The sequence below is a fragment of the Equus caballus genome, chromosome 6, assembly GCF_041296265.1.
Source record: "Equus caballus isolate H_3958 breed thoroughbred chromosome 6, TB-T2T, whole genome shotgun sequence".
In the NCBI taxonomy this organism is placed as follows: Eukaryota; Metazoa; Chordata; class Mammalia; order Perissodactyla; family Equidae; genus Equus; species Equus caballus.
In genome coordinates, this window is record NC_091689.1 from 83,149,137 (window position 1) to 83,164,863 (window position 15,727).

Below are 15,727 nucleotides of genomic sequence, written 5' to 3' on the forward strand. Positions count from 1 at the left end.
TCGGATCATTTCAATACCTGGGTCATCTCTGGGTTGGCCTCTGTTGATTGTCCTGTCCCTCGAGAATGGGTCGCATTTTGCATGTTCTTCGTATGTTGACTAACTTTGACTGTGTCCTGTACATTGTGGATGCTCCGTCTGGAGACTCTACATTGTTACATCCCTTTGTGGTAGGCAGAATAACCGCCCCCTCAAAGATATCCACATGAATACCTGGAACCTGTGAATGTGTTATATTACAAGGGAAATGGAAATTAGGCTGCAGATGGAACAAAGGTTGCTAACCAGGTGACCTTAAAATAGGAAGATTATACTGGATTATCCAGGTGGGCCCAATGTAACAAAGGGTCCTTAAAAGTGAAAGGGAGGCAGAAGAAAAGTCGGAGGCAGAGCCATCAATACATGAAGGATTCAATCCAAGGTTTCTGGCCTTGAAAAATGGAGGAAGAGGACCATGAGTCAAGGAGCGTGAGCATCAGAGAGGAGCTGGAAAAGGCAAGGAAGCAGGTTCTCCCACAGAGCCTCCAGAAGGAACTCAGTCCTGCCCACACTGATTTCAGCCCCAGGAGGCCCATTTCAGACTTCCGACCCAGAGCTGCAAGAGAATAAATGTGTGTTGTTTTAAGCCACCGCGTTTGTGATCACTTCTTACAGCAGGAACAGGAAACTAATGCATCCTCCAAAGATGTTCATGTTTTTCTTTTAGCAGGCAATTAAACTGGTTAGACCCAAATTGCAAACTCTCTCACTTGAGGTAGACAGCAGCTCAGCTCTCAGTTCAATTCTTTTTTTTTTTTTCTTTTCTCAGCTGAACTGTTTGCAGCCTGCTTCATGCATTCACGGTTCAAGGACCAGCCAGAGACTCAGGCAGAGTCAACACCAGAATTCTGGCTCTCTCCTTTCCGGGATTCCCCCCTCCCTTTCTGAGAACAGACACTGCCCTGGGCAATGCCTTCCTAATGGCAGAAACGTGGCAGGTCTTCTGGTGAAGGTTCAGCCACTCTGGACCACCTTGGGCTGGACCACCCACATCAGTACCTTTTTCCAAGTTTCCACTCCCCTCCAAAATCTGCTTGTCTTTGTTCCACAGCTTTTAGATACTGGTGGGGGGTTTTTTTCCCCCCCAGAGTTTACTGTTGTTTTCTACAAGAGGATTCATCCACTGGGAACTTATTTACTATACCAGAAACAGAACTCCTATATAATCCAAATATATGCTTAAAATTTACCTGATGCATTCAAAACTCAGCAATAAAAAAAAAAAAGACTTTTATTTTGGAGAAATACACATCTTTAAAGCAGTGATAAATCTTGTTTTCCAGCAATGAAACACCAAATGGATCCAGACATGTAAGTCAACATGCTGTATAACTTTTTGAAAACCTCTTCAATAAATGTAAATTCCTTGAACGTCTGGCTTTAGCACCAGCAAATAGGTACTGAGCACCGACAATGTTCCAGATGTTAATGCACGGAAAGCACAAACATAAACAACGTGGATACTGCCCTCCAGGAGCTGACAGACCAGGAGGGAAGGCAATTCAAGGAGGAAGGTGGCAAGGGCCAAAAAGAAGGTGCAGGCACAGTCCTGGGGGGGCTCAGAGGAAGAAGCTCAGAAAAAGCTTCCTGGAAAAGGTGATGTTTGAAGAGCCCCGAAGGATAGATTTTATTGTTGAGCCCTTCGGTGATGAAGGAGGAGAGTATTCCAGGCAGAGGGAAGAGCAAAGGAAAAAAAAAGACGCAAAGCTAGGAAAGCTCCAGGTATACATGCCGAAACATAGTAGACGAGGTAGGACAGTAGGAAATAAGTGTGGAGTACACACAGCCTGGAGTGTCTTCCCAGGCCACAGAGTGTCATGGAAGGTTTGTCAGCAGGAGAATGTGTTCAGACCTATGCTTTAGGAAAACACATCTGGTAGCTACTTATTACCTGGACTGAAGCAGGGAAAGACTAGACAGAGACTCAGACGAGTGGTGCAGTGGTCAGGGTGAGAAATGACAAGGGAAATAAGAGGAAAACGGAAAAGAGGATATGAATATAAGAGACGTTGCAAGTGTCAGGCCCCAGTGAGTGATTTTCAATAACCAGTTTCTGACCCACAGAAACTGAGATAATAAATGTCTGTGGTTTTATGCCAATAAGTTTTAGGGTAATTCGCTATACAGCAATGAATAATGAAGTTTATTTCTTCCAGATTTCTTCAGAACAAATGCTACAAAGTGGTTGTCATAGACCCACTTTTCGATTTTTACAGTTTTCTTCATTTATAAGAAGTCTCTGGGAAACTGGAAAGAACATGGACCTGCTAAGACAGTCAGCTCTGGGTCTGCAGCTCTGCCACTTGCTGGCTGTGTGCACTTGGGGAAGGTACTTATTGTTTACAAGCCTCAGAGTCATTATCTAAAAACAGGATTAATAACATGAACCTTAGAGGGCCATTGTGAGGCCTAAAGAAGCTAGTTTGTTAAGAGCTTGGTATAACCCTGGGATATATCAGGTGCTTAGTAAGGGAAAGTCTTTCCCTACCCCACAGGTCCCTATCTTATCTGGCTTTTCTTTGAACTTTCTGAAATCTCCTCTCTCCAATGGTCAATGCTTTTTTTCTTAATTCTCTGATACCCTGATTCCATTTTAATGATCCAAACCAGAAGAAATACAGAATCTCGGGCCTCACCCTGGTCTTACTGAATTGGAATCTGACTTTTAACAAATTTCCAAGGTGATTTTAAGCACATTAAAATAGGAGAAGCAGTGGACTAGTAGCTCTCCCAAATTTAATACAGCTAAAACAGACCCCACACACTCTCACCGAACCTGCCCCATCCCAGGCTTTGCCTATTAAGCAAATGGCATCACCCAAGTGTTCATGCCCAAAACTCGGGAGTCATCTTTGATACCTCCCTTTCCCAAGCCCTTCGCATCTAACCAGTCACCAAGTCTACTTCCAAAATACATCTGCATCTATCTCCTTCCATGTCTACACTCATATCTAAACCACCATCTTCTCTTACCAGGATTACAGCAGCCAGGGCCAATTTAGCCAGTGGGCACAGCAGGCACAGTGCTTAGGCCCCACCATACTTTTAGGACCCCCGCAAAAATATCTTAGTTTATTTTAAAATCACAAGAAAAAAATAAACATTTAGGTCAAAGAAAATGTTTTACTGTACAATAGTAATACATTTGTCTTTATACCACACAATAATAAAATATAATTTTCAGTATTGTTTTTATGGAGAATGGGGCAAAGGCGCCTAGAGTCCACGAAAAGTCATAACGGGGCCCTGGCAGCAACAAGCTTTTAACTGGTCTTTCTCTTCCATTATTGCACGTGTATAATCCACTCTCCATTCGTAGCCTGAGTAATCCTGTTCTTCTTGTTTTTAAATTAAAGTATGACTTCTACAGAGTAAAGTGCACAAATCTTAAGTGTACTATGGTGATGAACTTTTACATAAATATACACTCATGTAACACGTCAAGACACCAAGTAACCTTTTTCAAAACTTTATTTCAAGTTATGACATGCCCTTGCCTAAAATCCTTTCACGCTTCTCCAACCCACATGGAATAAATTCCAAACTCCCAAACCTGGTTTACAAAGCCTCACACCATCCAACCGCTCCCTGTCTCTCAAACTTCATCTTGTACCACCCTCCCCCTCCCCCACCATCCTCCAGCTACCAGCCTGTAAATTCCTCACCTTGCCAAGATGCTCCTGCCCTGGAGCATCGGATTTAGCGCGCATCCTCTGCCCTCTCCTAGAGCTCTTCCTAAAGACGTCCACAGGGCTGCCTATTTCTAACTCATACCTCAATTTAAATCTCACTTCCTCAGAGGCCTTCCCTGACCGGGCAATGGAAAGTTGCACCCAGTCACCCGTCATCAAATCACCTGAATTACCTGCAGCGTGCTTATCATTTCTAATACTTTATTTATTCACTGCTTATTGCCCGTCTTTCCTTCACTGGAATATAACGTCCTTTGGGGTGCTTTTGTGATCTCTTGTACCCAAAAAAGCCAGTACCGGTGCCTGACACAGGATAGGAGCTCAATGAAAATTTTCACTGGATAAACACTAATAAATGATAAAATCTAGCATCAGCTACGGGAAACATGGATAGCACTCGGCTGTGAAATCAGGGCCTGAGTTGGACTGAAGCTAGTCAGTAAAACGAAGGATTAAACGACGTAAAAGCCCATGGCAACTAAGTGTTCAATATTTGTTACTTATTCCTTCTAAACATGCCCAATTAAAAGGATCCTGACGCGGGCCAACGGGCTTGTTTTGCTTTAACAAAACGTGATTTTAAAAGAAACTTCGTAAATAAGCCACAGCTGTTATTACACCTTAAAAAAAGAGAGAAACTTAGAATCTTCCCTTCCAGAAAATCAACCACGGCACACGGGTTCTGGGTTCCAGCCGCCCGCATTCCGGCCCCGAGCCGCGGAACCAGCAAGCGCAGCCCGCACCTTCCGCCCTCCCCGCCGGCCGGAAGTCTGCGGATTGGAGACCCCGCCCCGGCTCAGACCCTGCCCCTCGGCCGCGCGTTGCCCTACGTAAAGCGTGAGGGGTTTCGCGACAGCCCGGGCCCCACCCCTTTGGCCACATGTCGCGCAGGTCTTCCCGTCGGACGCCGCGCCACCTCCTCGCGCTGCTTTACGAACCCGGAGCAGCGCCGCCCCGCCTCCTGTGTCCCTCCTCACCTCCCCGCCCCCTCCCAGTTTCGCGTCTCCCAGCCCGACGCGCCCGCTATAATCACGTGACTGCCGCATCCGGGTCTTTTGCGTTCTCTCTCCCTCTCCCAACATGGCGGCCTCAGGTGAGTGAGCGGCCGAGCGCGGCCAAGGACCGCGGTCCGAAGCCACTCTCCGAACCTGATCCCTGAGTTCCCTGGAGTCGGGGAGCAGGCGTCACGGCTTCCCTTCGTGTTTTGGGGCTGCGACAGGCTGGCGGCTTGGCCGTGTTAGGTTATCGCCTTGGGATGTTTTGGGGGGAGGGGAAGGTGTCCTTCCCCTCCCCCTCACACCCTTTTCACCCCGTCCTCGCGAGGTTGGAGTGGGGCGTGATGGTGGGCTCTGGCTCGAGTTGGAGTGAGCAGGAGGCGCAGAGAGATGTGCGGGAAGCGGGAGGCCTTCTCGTGGCCGGGAAGCGCTGCGCCCCCGGGAAGGCGTGGAGGAAGGGAGGAGGCGGTTGCCGCGCGGACGGGTGCACACTAGACCAGGTCTCCGAGGCGCGAGGCCGTTGCGGACGGGAGGGGGGGCAGGGGAATAAAAGGGGGGGCAGTTAGAACGCGAGCGCTAGTCGGTGGAGGGGCGGGGGAAGGCAGCGGTGCGCGTGCGCGGTAGGGAAGACCTGGGTAGTGGAGACAGGCGCGCCTTGAAAGCACGCGCGCGAGCCCAGATGGGAAGGTTTTCCTCGTCTGTGTTGCTTTCCTTTATGTCCTTCCACTTTCTGCTCTTCCCCTTTGAGAGGGTGGCCCGACCCCTGTGTTCTCCCAAGGGTAAATGTGTTAGGTTTGGAGGTTGAAAGCTGCTGGAGTTAGGTGGGGGTAGGGAACCCAGTGCGGTGCGCCCACGTGTCGGCGGAGAGGAAGCAAGGGTGGAGACGCAGATTTTTTCTAGGCTTTTTTTCTTATTCAACACATACTTACTGAGCGCTAACTATGTGCCAGGCGCCGTTCTAGGTGTTGGAGACACAATGGGGCACAAGATCAAATACCTTGACAGCTTCCGTTTGGGTTGAATTTTGATAGTTCCAGTGGTAGAGTTCAGCTCTCTATTTTTTTTAGGTAAGTGCGTAACTACTAGAGAGTGCTTTTAAAATAATGCCCGGGGATGGAGTTGGTTTCTTTTTTAGACTTCTTTGGGGGAGGGAATGTCCCTGTCATGCAGGTCTATTTGCATTTCTGATGGACTTAAGGAGCTGTGCAACATTTTGTGGCATGAATTTTAGTTTGGGGGTATAGTTTCTTTTTCCTGGCATGACCCTCCATTCTACAAAACATTTGTTAAACCCTGCTATCTCTGGACACTCATTTCTCGCCAAGAATATATCTTCTCTGTTATTACGTAGGAAACTAAGGATTATGTATGTCTTCGGAAGATGTCGAGGCAATTGAAGTGCATTCGAGCATAATTCTTTTCATTGGTGTGGCACTTGACCAAACGCTTTTATATATGTTGTCTTATTTGATCCTCTGTGAGAGAATGTAGGCAGGCGGTGGTGTCTCCCAGCTGAGGAAATGAAATTTTGTTCAAGATCTCACTGCTTGTAGGTGGAAATCCTTCAGACTCCTGACTCTTTTCCATTATCAACTTGGAAATAACAAAGTTGGCTTCTGTGTCATCATAAGTTTGAGATGCTCCCCAAAAGCTTCCTCTGAAGTAGATTACTTATTTGGCCTGGATTTGACATCCTGATGGCTTAGTGTATAATTTAGTGAAAAGCCTGTATGACCTTTCTCCATACCTTTTGTGGAGTTTTTACAGGTGGAAGACATTAACTCTCCGTGTACTTCATTTTACAGTGAAGTGGAATTTGCACTGGGTGAAGGGGTTTGCTTAGTTTTTGTCCCCTTCACCTGCTCTTCCGTATTTACTCTACCCCCTTGGAAGCTCTCATCTTCTTTAATTCCGTTCCAGCAATCTTTTTAGCTTGTGTAGGATATGTGAGGGACACGATGCTAATATCTGAGCACAAGGTTACGTCCGATGGTGTGCCCTTGAAGAATTTGAGATTTATCACATTTCTTTCCCTACTTTGAATCTTCTGATCGCATGGACTTAGTGGAGTGACCAGGATTCGCAGATCTGGCTGTATTGATGAGACTATAAAATTCTTAGTGTATTTTCAGTATATTCCTTGATAATTCTCAGTGTCTTGTTGATCTTATATAAGTCTTATATATTACATATTCTTATATACTCTCAGTGAAAATACATGATAAAATTTCATAGGCCTTTTCTGCTGTTAAATGAGACTAGAAATTCTTTGCAGCAGCTCCAGTATCCATTGTGACCCATTATTGACCTTCAAGAACTGAAAGTGTCCTAGAGCTGACTATTGAATCTGCTCTCCTTGCCTGTAGGAATCAAATGTGTTTGAAGACAGGTTAACGTTTTTTGAGACTAAAAAGCTTTAACATTGGAAATAGTGTGTGGACGCCCCCACAATGCCTTTCACTTGCGTAACACTTCAAAATGCCATTGTATGTGGCATCTTGTTTATTTTCATGGGGAGATGATGGTTGCCAGTGGTTGTTTTCATGAAATACTGACCCTTATAGTTAAAAATAGTTTCAGTGATCGCCATTGTATGCTCTTCACATACTACCTGTTTTCAGATCGCATCCTCTGCCATATATTTGTTATTGTGGGAGGAAGATACCCAGATTCAGAAGAGCAACACTAAAACTCCTTATAAAAATTCAAGTACAAATACAGAGAGTAGTGTCAAAGTAAAACATAGTGTTTCTAAGTAATGTCATTGTAAAAAAAAAAAAAAAGTCTCTGCTTTGAAATCTTTCTCTACCGTATATGTATGGCTTGAGATAGAATACCCTACTACTTCATATTAATCTCACAACACTGTAGAATTTGTTCTCCTTTCATGATGGTAGGGGAAAGAGTTCAGAGATTTTTTTTAAAAAACCAAGTGCTTGTAATTAGGTATGTCTATGTACATTTACAAGTGCACATACCAAAGTCAGTTTCTTAGATTTGTAATAGATATCGCCATGGTCCTAATGGTAGGAAAATGCCCAAAGCAAGAAGTTATTCTTGAATTTTTACAGCTCATCTCTTACAGAGAAGTTCCAAGTACTTTGTGTAGTGGTTAGCATGATGTGTGTTAAGCACTTATTTTGGGTTTTTTTATGTAAATGACCACATTGAGTGTCTGTGGAGAGGTAAGGAAAGGGCAATATGCCATTTTCCTCAGCGTGTCAGATGAAGAAACTGGGCATTGCGCTCAGCTGAACACAAGGGGGAAGGGTGGGTGGGGCTTGTTCGTCCTGACAGGGTTGTCTGCTGTGCTGAACCAGAGCGCAGTGAGGCGAGGCTTGCCTGGTGAAGCCCTCTGTTGTGCCTGGGCGTAAAAAGCAGGGTGGTTAGTCTAGTTGTAGGTGCTCTGGTCTTTGCCTGGGTTGACTGCATTTATAAAATATTGTTTCTTTAAGGAATCATTTGTTAATCATTAATTAGTTTTCAATTCTGGAGAATTTGGCAGGATTCACTTCCCAAAAAGGAACACCTTACCCATTAGCAGGCATCTCTCCTCCCTCTCCTACCACGAGTCTACTGTTTCTTTGTATACGTACTCGGAACATTTCCTATAAACGGAATTGTACAGTACGTGGACTTGTGTCACTAGCTTCTTTCACTTAGCGTGTGTTCATGGTTCATGTGTTTTGTAGGATGTCTGGATACTCGTTCCTTTTTATTGCGAAATCCGATACATGGACATCTACATTTTATCCATTCATCAGTTGATGGGCATTTGGATTGTTTCCAGTTTTTGCCTCTTATGGATGATGCTGCTGTGATCTTGTACAAGTTTTTATGACACTCTGGCTTTCTTAGCCTGTAGTTACTAAAATATTCAGAAGAGTTGATAACCCCATAAAATAAGTGGGATTTAGTCTGGCAAGGTCTAAAATTAAGAAATTAATTTTTGACAAAGCCTCGCCTGAATGGTAAGAGTTGTGAATTCCCCTTCCTAAATAAGAGATACTAGTTTAAGAAAGATGCAGAAGTAGGGCTGTATTGTACAAAAATAAGCTTTATTGTTTACAGTACTTTAAGATATCCTTTGTTTTGAAATAAAGAACCAGCAGCCAGTCTGTAGATTTTATCACTCCAATATCTATCAATTGGTACTTTTATTGCTAATACAATGGAGTAGTAACAGGAAAACATTCTGAGAAAAGTAAAGGAAGCATATTTTTTACCTGCTGCAGCCTGGCAATCCTGAAGACTCACTTGCCGGCAGTCACTTTTCTGCTGGTGCGCTTTATAGAGGGCTAGCATTTCCTTCCTTCTCTTTGTCCTTTTATTTATTGATGTGAGAACATCACTTAGAACAGTGGTTCTCATCCCGGGGGAATTTTGTCTCACCCACCAGGGGACATTTTGGCAATGTCTGGAGGCATTTTTGGTTGTTACGGTGGGGTTGGGGGTTGCTACTAGCCACTAAGGTGAAACCTGGGGGTGCTGTTAAGCATCTTACAATGTACAATATAGCCCCCACAACAAAGAATTATACTGCCTAACATGCCGATGGTGCAGAAATTGGGAAACTCTGAGTTAAGCTGGTTAGTTGTATTTATGTATTTATCATATCAAACCCTGTTTGTTTATTAAGAAGGCCGCATATGTATTGTCTCTTGTTTAAGGACTTGTGGACTTAAGTTTTGAGAAGTGCTTTCTTGTAAGACCTTGTAGTTACCTGTATGAGTATATGAGGAGCTTCACAAGTACCTAGTACTTGTTCAGTAAGTTAGGGTTGTAATTGAGGCAGCAGGCAGGGGATTTAATAAAATTTCTGGGACGTGTTTTTTCCCCCTTAGTGTGGGTTTGGTTTTAAATAATTGGGACCTGTTTTGTTTGTTTTAGGACGTTATTGGTTTAACTTTTTAACCAATTCACATAAGATTTAGAGAAAATTAAGAGTTGGCCAGTTCAGTCATTGTGGCAAGAGATTAATACATTTGGAGCGTTGGACAACACTTTACATACTTAGAAAGAAGAGAACACTGTTGAAATCCTAAGCATGTAATGGGCCTAGGTGTTGGAGGAGCAGAGGGCGTGGAGGATTTAGATAACATCATTTCACAGTTGTAATAAAAACAGAGTGGTGCAAATGGTACCTGCTTTAGGTTTATTGGTTTTACATGTTTTTTTTTTTTTTTTTTTTTTTTTTTTTTGGTGAGGAGGATTGGTCCTGGGATACCATCTGTGCCAGTCTTCCTCTATTTTGTATGTGGGTTGCTGCCACAGCATGGGTTGATGAGTGGTGTAGATCTGTGCCCAGGATCCAAATCCGTCAACCCCGCACTGCCAAAGCAGAGCGCACTGAGCTTAACCACTACACCACCGGGCCAGACCCTGATTTTACTTTTTATGGGCTAATTCCTTTAAATCTGCTACTGATACTGTGACTGAGTCAATGCTGTTGCTAGATTTTAAGAAACGTAAGTTAGAGGTCTTGTGAAGGAATTTTAGCCTCTCTTTAAGTGACAACCATTTGTTGTGCAACAGTGGTTTCTCAACCAGGAGTTTTTGGAGGAGGGGTGACAGAAATCAGAAGGGAAGGGGAGGTGTTTAGTATGAAAAGATGTTGTAAAACTAACAGTGCTTTAACTTTTTTAGCCATGATATATAGTTTATTGTTTTGAAATTTCAAATAACATTAAAGGAGAATGTGAGATTTGTTTGTCAAGGGGTAAAAATTGAGAAACCCTGACCTAGAAAGTTGATTTAAGCCAATATCAGACCAAAGGGCAAGCTAATTCCAGATTCTGCTGTTTTGGTGTTAGATATGTATGTAGAACAGAGGAGAAAGAGACACCTTTAACAAATTCTTATTCTTGTGTTGAACTTGAGCTCGTTGTATGGACTGACCACCAGTTCTATTTTTATTTTCCTAATGACCAGACAGGTTAATAATTGGGTATTAGACTGATGCTACTAGGTTAAGCCCCATGAGAGTGAGGATCTCTAGGTAGCATCATACTAGTTCCAGACACTTATTTTTTAATTAGAAGATATGGAAAAGACTAAAATAAGCCTATACGTTATAAGTGTACTACCTTAGAGAGATGCTTTATGTCTTGTTCAAATTAGCTGATTAAAATTTCCCCTAGGCCTTTGCATGTGAGCTAGGGGCAATATCAATGCTACAGAACCCAGCCTCTGCATAACTGCCTTCTTTCAAAGCGTAGACTAGATTCAGAATATAATCTGGTTGATCATAAATGATACTTTTGGAGTAGGATTAGTAGTAAGTCACATGGGAGAAGCATGGAAACTTCATATTTAAGGCCGTCTTTTCTCTGTAATAATGCAGCTAACTTCATCTGGTTTGCACATTGAGACCATAATACTTGAGGGTCATATTATGTCTAGAAGGCTGTTTATAGCATTCATAGCAATCAAGTCATCTTTATTTTCTGAAAGTTGGATTTTAAAAGAAAGGCAGATACCAAGTGAGAGCACAATCTTCAGTTAAGCAAACAGTGCATCAAGATACAGATTCTTAACTCCTCTCGGAATGAAAAGTGGATGAGAATTGGAACCTGGAGGGGGAACTGATGGTTGTAAACGCCATGAAACGGATCCTTATTAAACAAAGCTGTTTGCTTCTCATGTAGCGGCTGCTCTTGGGGACCCGTTCTAGAACTTAGAACAGTTAGTCCTTGGGTTCTCCTGCATTAGCTGCTGGCTAGTGGCGGCTCTGAAGAAGTTCTGAGGGCGTGGTAACTAAAGAGCCCAGGTCAGTCCACTGTAAATGGAGCCATTTGGAGATTCTTAAAGATTTCATAACTATGGAAAACATTTAAATGTGTTGATTCTTAGGGATTTCTTAGGTTTTCCCTTTAGTATCCTGTCTCATCTTCATATGTGGTGTTAAGGTAGGGAAGGAGGTAATTTTTTTCCTAGAGCGCAGAGAGATGCAACTGTGTGTCTGTGAGTCTTACCATCTGAACTCTTTGAGATGATGGTGCGTATACTGTTTGACCGTGGTCTTGGTGGCCTGCTGTAGAACTAATGACAAGCTGCTGAAGGCCGGGGCACCTGTGAGAAGAGCCCTAGACTTGTATCCAACCCTGGGGTTTAATTCTAGCTCTGCATCGAATAGCGCTGTAATTTTAGGATAGTCTTTTAACCTCCCTGAGACCTGGTTTCCTTCTGTGTAACTGATAGTAATGATTCCTCCCTCATGTGGTTATTTTACAAGTGTCAGACAATTCTCAGGTGTCATATAGAATATCTTGTTAGGGCTAGGGATTTTGTTTTATTTCCTTGTATCTCAGGAGCAACAAATGTAGTAACCTGTGTCAAGCACGAGTAGTTGATAAATTAAAAATCTCAAATGTTGTTATGAGTGAAGATAATAGGAAATAAAAGGTTACCTCCACCCGTCTTACTCCCCAGAGGGGACACTTGAAAATCCTTCTAGATCCTTTCCTGTACATATGGTTAATGTGTGTGTTTAAACAAAGGGGACTCATGTACTCAGCAGCTTTCATTTTTTAACTTCTTGTTGGACTCTCTGTGCCAGTGTATTACACTTTCTTCTTGTTTATATCTGCATAGTATTCCTTTATATAAATGTGCATAATCCAGTCCTTCGGTGGTCCTTTATGTTGCTTTCTTTATAAATATATTTAACAATAGTGCATTGTACAACTCTGAATACCTGAGTATTGATGAGTGATCTGTCTCTTGCCTTTTTAAAACAGCAAAAAAGAAGAATAAGAAGGGGAAGACTATCTCCCTAACAGACTTTCTGGCTGAGGATGGAGGGACTGGTGGAGGAAGCACCTACGTCCCCAAGCCAGTCAGCTGGGCTGATGAAACAGATGACCTGGAAGGAGATGGTAATTTTTCTTGTATTTCCCATCATGCTTGGAATTTTCATTATCTTCTAGATAAAACCAATTCCATAATAATGGTTCACACTTGTAATTTGAAAGGAACTTACTCATTTTGTAGAACCTCAAATCTTGTTTGTATTTTATAGAATTTTAGGTTTAGGCTGTAAGAGTTTGTGATAGGGACTGAAGTAGTGATTCAAGAGAGCTTAGTGCTAGTTCTGGCTCTTACGTTGACAGATTTTTCTCAAGATGCTGTCCTTTTAAGAAAGCCTCATTTTCTCGATTTGAAATGTAAAGGCTAGGTTATTTCTTTTTAGGTATAAAATTCTATGATGTCCTCATAAAGTGATATTGCAGTGTAATCTATAAGCTGTTTATAGTCAGTCAAGGGATAATGTGTTCTAGGAGCTGTTAGTCTTAAGTCAGAGTGTCCCTGGGTAAATGAAAATGGGCTGAGGAAAAGTAATGGGAAGAGTCAAGTGGTGGGAAATTACAGAAGAGTCATTGGAGCATCATTTGGACAAGCTCCGTGCCTTCAAGGAGTAGCCAGGAACAGGCAGGAGCCATACAGTCATTGGGTATGACGTAATCTGATCACCCGTCCTTTTCATCTGAAAGCTTTCATTGCAGACTGAAGAATACTTTTTCTTTTGTGACCTATTTTCATAATAAGAAATTTCATGTAGATTGTACTTTCCCTAAGTGTTGATACCTGAATTGCAAATTCATGAGTAGTGCTATGGGGGTAGAATTTTATTTTAAAAAAAACAAAAAACGGGGAGGGTAAACCATGAAGAAAACACTTTCCCCAGCCAAAAGGTAGGAATATGAGAGAAGTCAGTAGTGGTGAAATACCTCTGGAGTAGAGGGACCAGGCTTGAATCCTAGCTCTGCTAGGACTGCTGTCTGCTGCTTTACCATCTGTGTGGCCTTGGCAAGCTCCCGAATCTCCCTGAAATCTGAGTTTCCTTTCCTGTGGAATGGGGAACAACCTCCCAGGATTGTTAAAAAGCTAAGATGGCATACAGTGAATATAAAGTACCTGGCACATGGTAACGTTCCATAAATAGTAGTTGATATTCTCTCATTTCTTTGCTGCATAAGGAATAAGAGTCACCATGATTCTGTTAACAAAAGCCTGGCCCTTTAAAGGCTTTCAAGTACTTAGAAACAAAGAGATGGTACTGAATCTTTCTGCATTGCTTTTCTGATTGTAACATTTCAGAAGCATTTTCTCTCTGTAAAGTGCCTTTATTATTGAACCCCCACCCTTCGTATTGGTTTCTTTCCTGATACAGCTTATTTCATACTTGACACAATGGCAGTAAGGGAAGTTGCCTCTTAATTTCTTGACTCCACTTTTCTATCCTAGTTTCAACCACTTGGCACAGTAATGATGATGATGTGTATAGGGCACCTCCAATTGACCGGTCCATCCTGCCCACTGCTCCACGGGCTGCTCGGGAACCCAATATCGACCGGAGCCGTCTTCCCAAATCGCCACCCTACACTGCTTTTCTAGGGAACCTGCCCTATGATGTAACAGAAGATTCCATTAAGGAATTCTTTAGAGGATTAAATGTAAGTATAAAGGTTATAGGCAATTAAAATAGATATGGAGGGTAGTGTATTGGTAGTGACTGGCTCTGAATTTCTATGTTGAGGACAATTCTGAGGTTGTGTCAGTCTTGGAAGAGATGGGAATATAATTGATTAAATGGTGTTTGGCCATTGGCTGAGAATTTTCTCATCCAACATCAGTTGGACAGTCTTACCAGCAGAGTTAACAGTACCTTATTGATAACAGAGATTCTCTCAAAAACCTATACCACTTCTTATTTAAAAACTTAAGGGTAGTATACCCAGTTAAATGTCGAAAGGTGGGAAGAAAGTTTCTTTGAACTCAGCCTTTCTGTTAGTGACATTCAGGCTTAATCAAAATTACTTTCTCATTTTTTATGTGAATATGTTTAACTGAGCAGATGTGTAGTTAACAGTTTGCTAAGATTGTTGTTAAGGTTCTGTGGGCTGGGTGCCACATGTAATGGAATTTACAGTGTTTATAGGCTTGCTTAAAAACCAAAATGTTTGGAACACTGACCTAGAAGATTCCAGAAAAAGTGAGTATAGAGGTACTCAGAAGTGCTTTTTCCAAACTTTGATTAAAAAATATTTAGGACTTAAAAAAATGAGAGGATGAGGAACAATTTCCAATTCTGTTGGCTTTTAAAAAGTACCTTGCTTCTAAGAATCTGCTCCTTCCTTCGCTGTTACTGTTTTTTGACTCCTTTCCTAGATCCTGTTCTCTGCACTGGGCCGCCAACTTCTGTAACTCTCCTTTCTGATAGGACCGTTCTGACTGACATAAGTCCTCTCTGTAACGATGTAGGACAACTAGCAGGCTGGTCTGTCAGGGCCTCACCTTTACGCTCTAGAACCGACCTGTAGATGCTTCCCTCCTTCAGATTTTGTTCCTTTTCCTACTCATGAGCTGAGTTAAACTAGATTTAAAAGAGACTGTAACAAAATCTGTATCTCACAAGCCAAAATACAGTATCCGGTCAGTGGTGTAGAAGATAAACTTGAATATATGCAAAATAGTGAAGAAATGAAGTTAATCAAAACGGTAAGAACACAGAAGACTTCAAAAAGATGGCAAGAAACTAGTCTAAAGCATGTGGAAAAGGTTCTGAAATTGGAAACGGAGAATGCATACTCTCTTGTAAACAATAAATATAAATTAGTGCCAAGGAATGTTTTATGAAACTTTAAAAGGAAAGAATCCTGGAAACTTACAGTTAGAAAACACTAGTTAACCTCGAATTAAAACCATGTTAGGGGCCTGCCCTGTGGTGTAGTGGTTAAGTTCATGCACTCCACTTTGGTGGCCAGGGGATTGTGGCTTCGGACCCCAGGCACAGACCTACACACTGCTCCTCAAGCCTTGGCATGGCGGTGTCCCACGTACAAAATAGGGGAAGGTTGGTATGGGTCTTAGATCAGGGACACTCTTCTTCACCAAAAAAAAGACATTAAAACCAAGTTAGTGTGAGTTTTTTCCTGTGCTTCAAAAAGTGAAAATTCAGGGGGCTGGCCTGGTGATGCAGCAGTTAAGTTCACATGTTCC

General features: G+C 42.6%; 1 protein-coding gene across 2 annotated transcripts in view; it reads left to right on the forward strand.

The window, feature by feature from the left end:
* The first annotated feature begins 4,543 nt into the window (after positions 1 to 4,543).
* EIF4B (eukaryotic translation initiation factor 4B) overlaps positions 4,544 to 15,727 on the forward strand; it is a 29,536-nt gene continuing 18,352 nt past the window's right edge. For both annotated transcript variants that reach the window (XM_005611213.4, XM_001504483.7), the window contains exons 1-3: positions 4,544 to 4,824; positions 12,466 to 12,603; positions 13,973 to 14,181. In XM_005611213.4, coding sequence (XP_005611270.1) covers positions 4,812 to 4,824; positions 12,466 to 12,603; positions 13,973 to 14,181 — 360 coding nt within the window. In that variant the 5' untranslated portion in view covers positions 4,544 to 4,811. The remainder of the gene's footprint in view (positions 4,825 to 12,465; positions 12,604 to 13,972; positions 14,182 to 15,727) is intronic.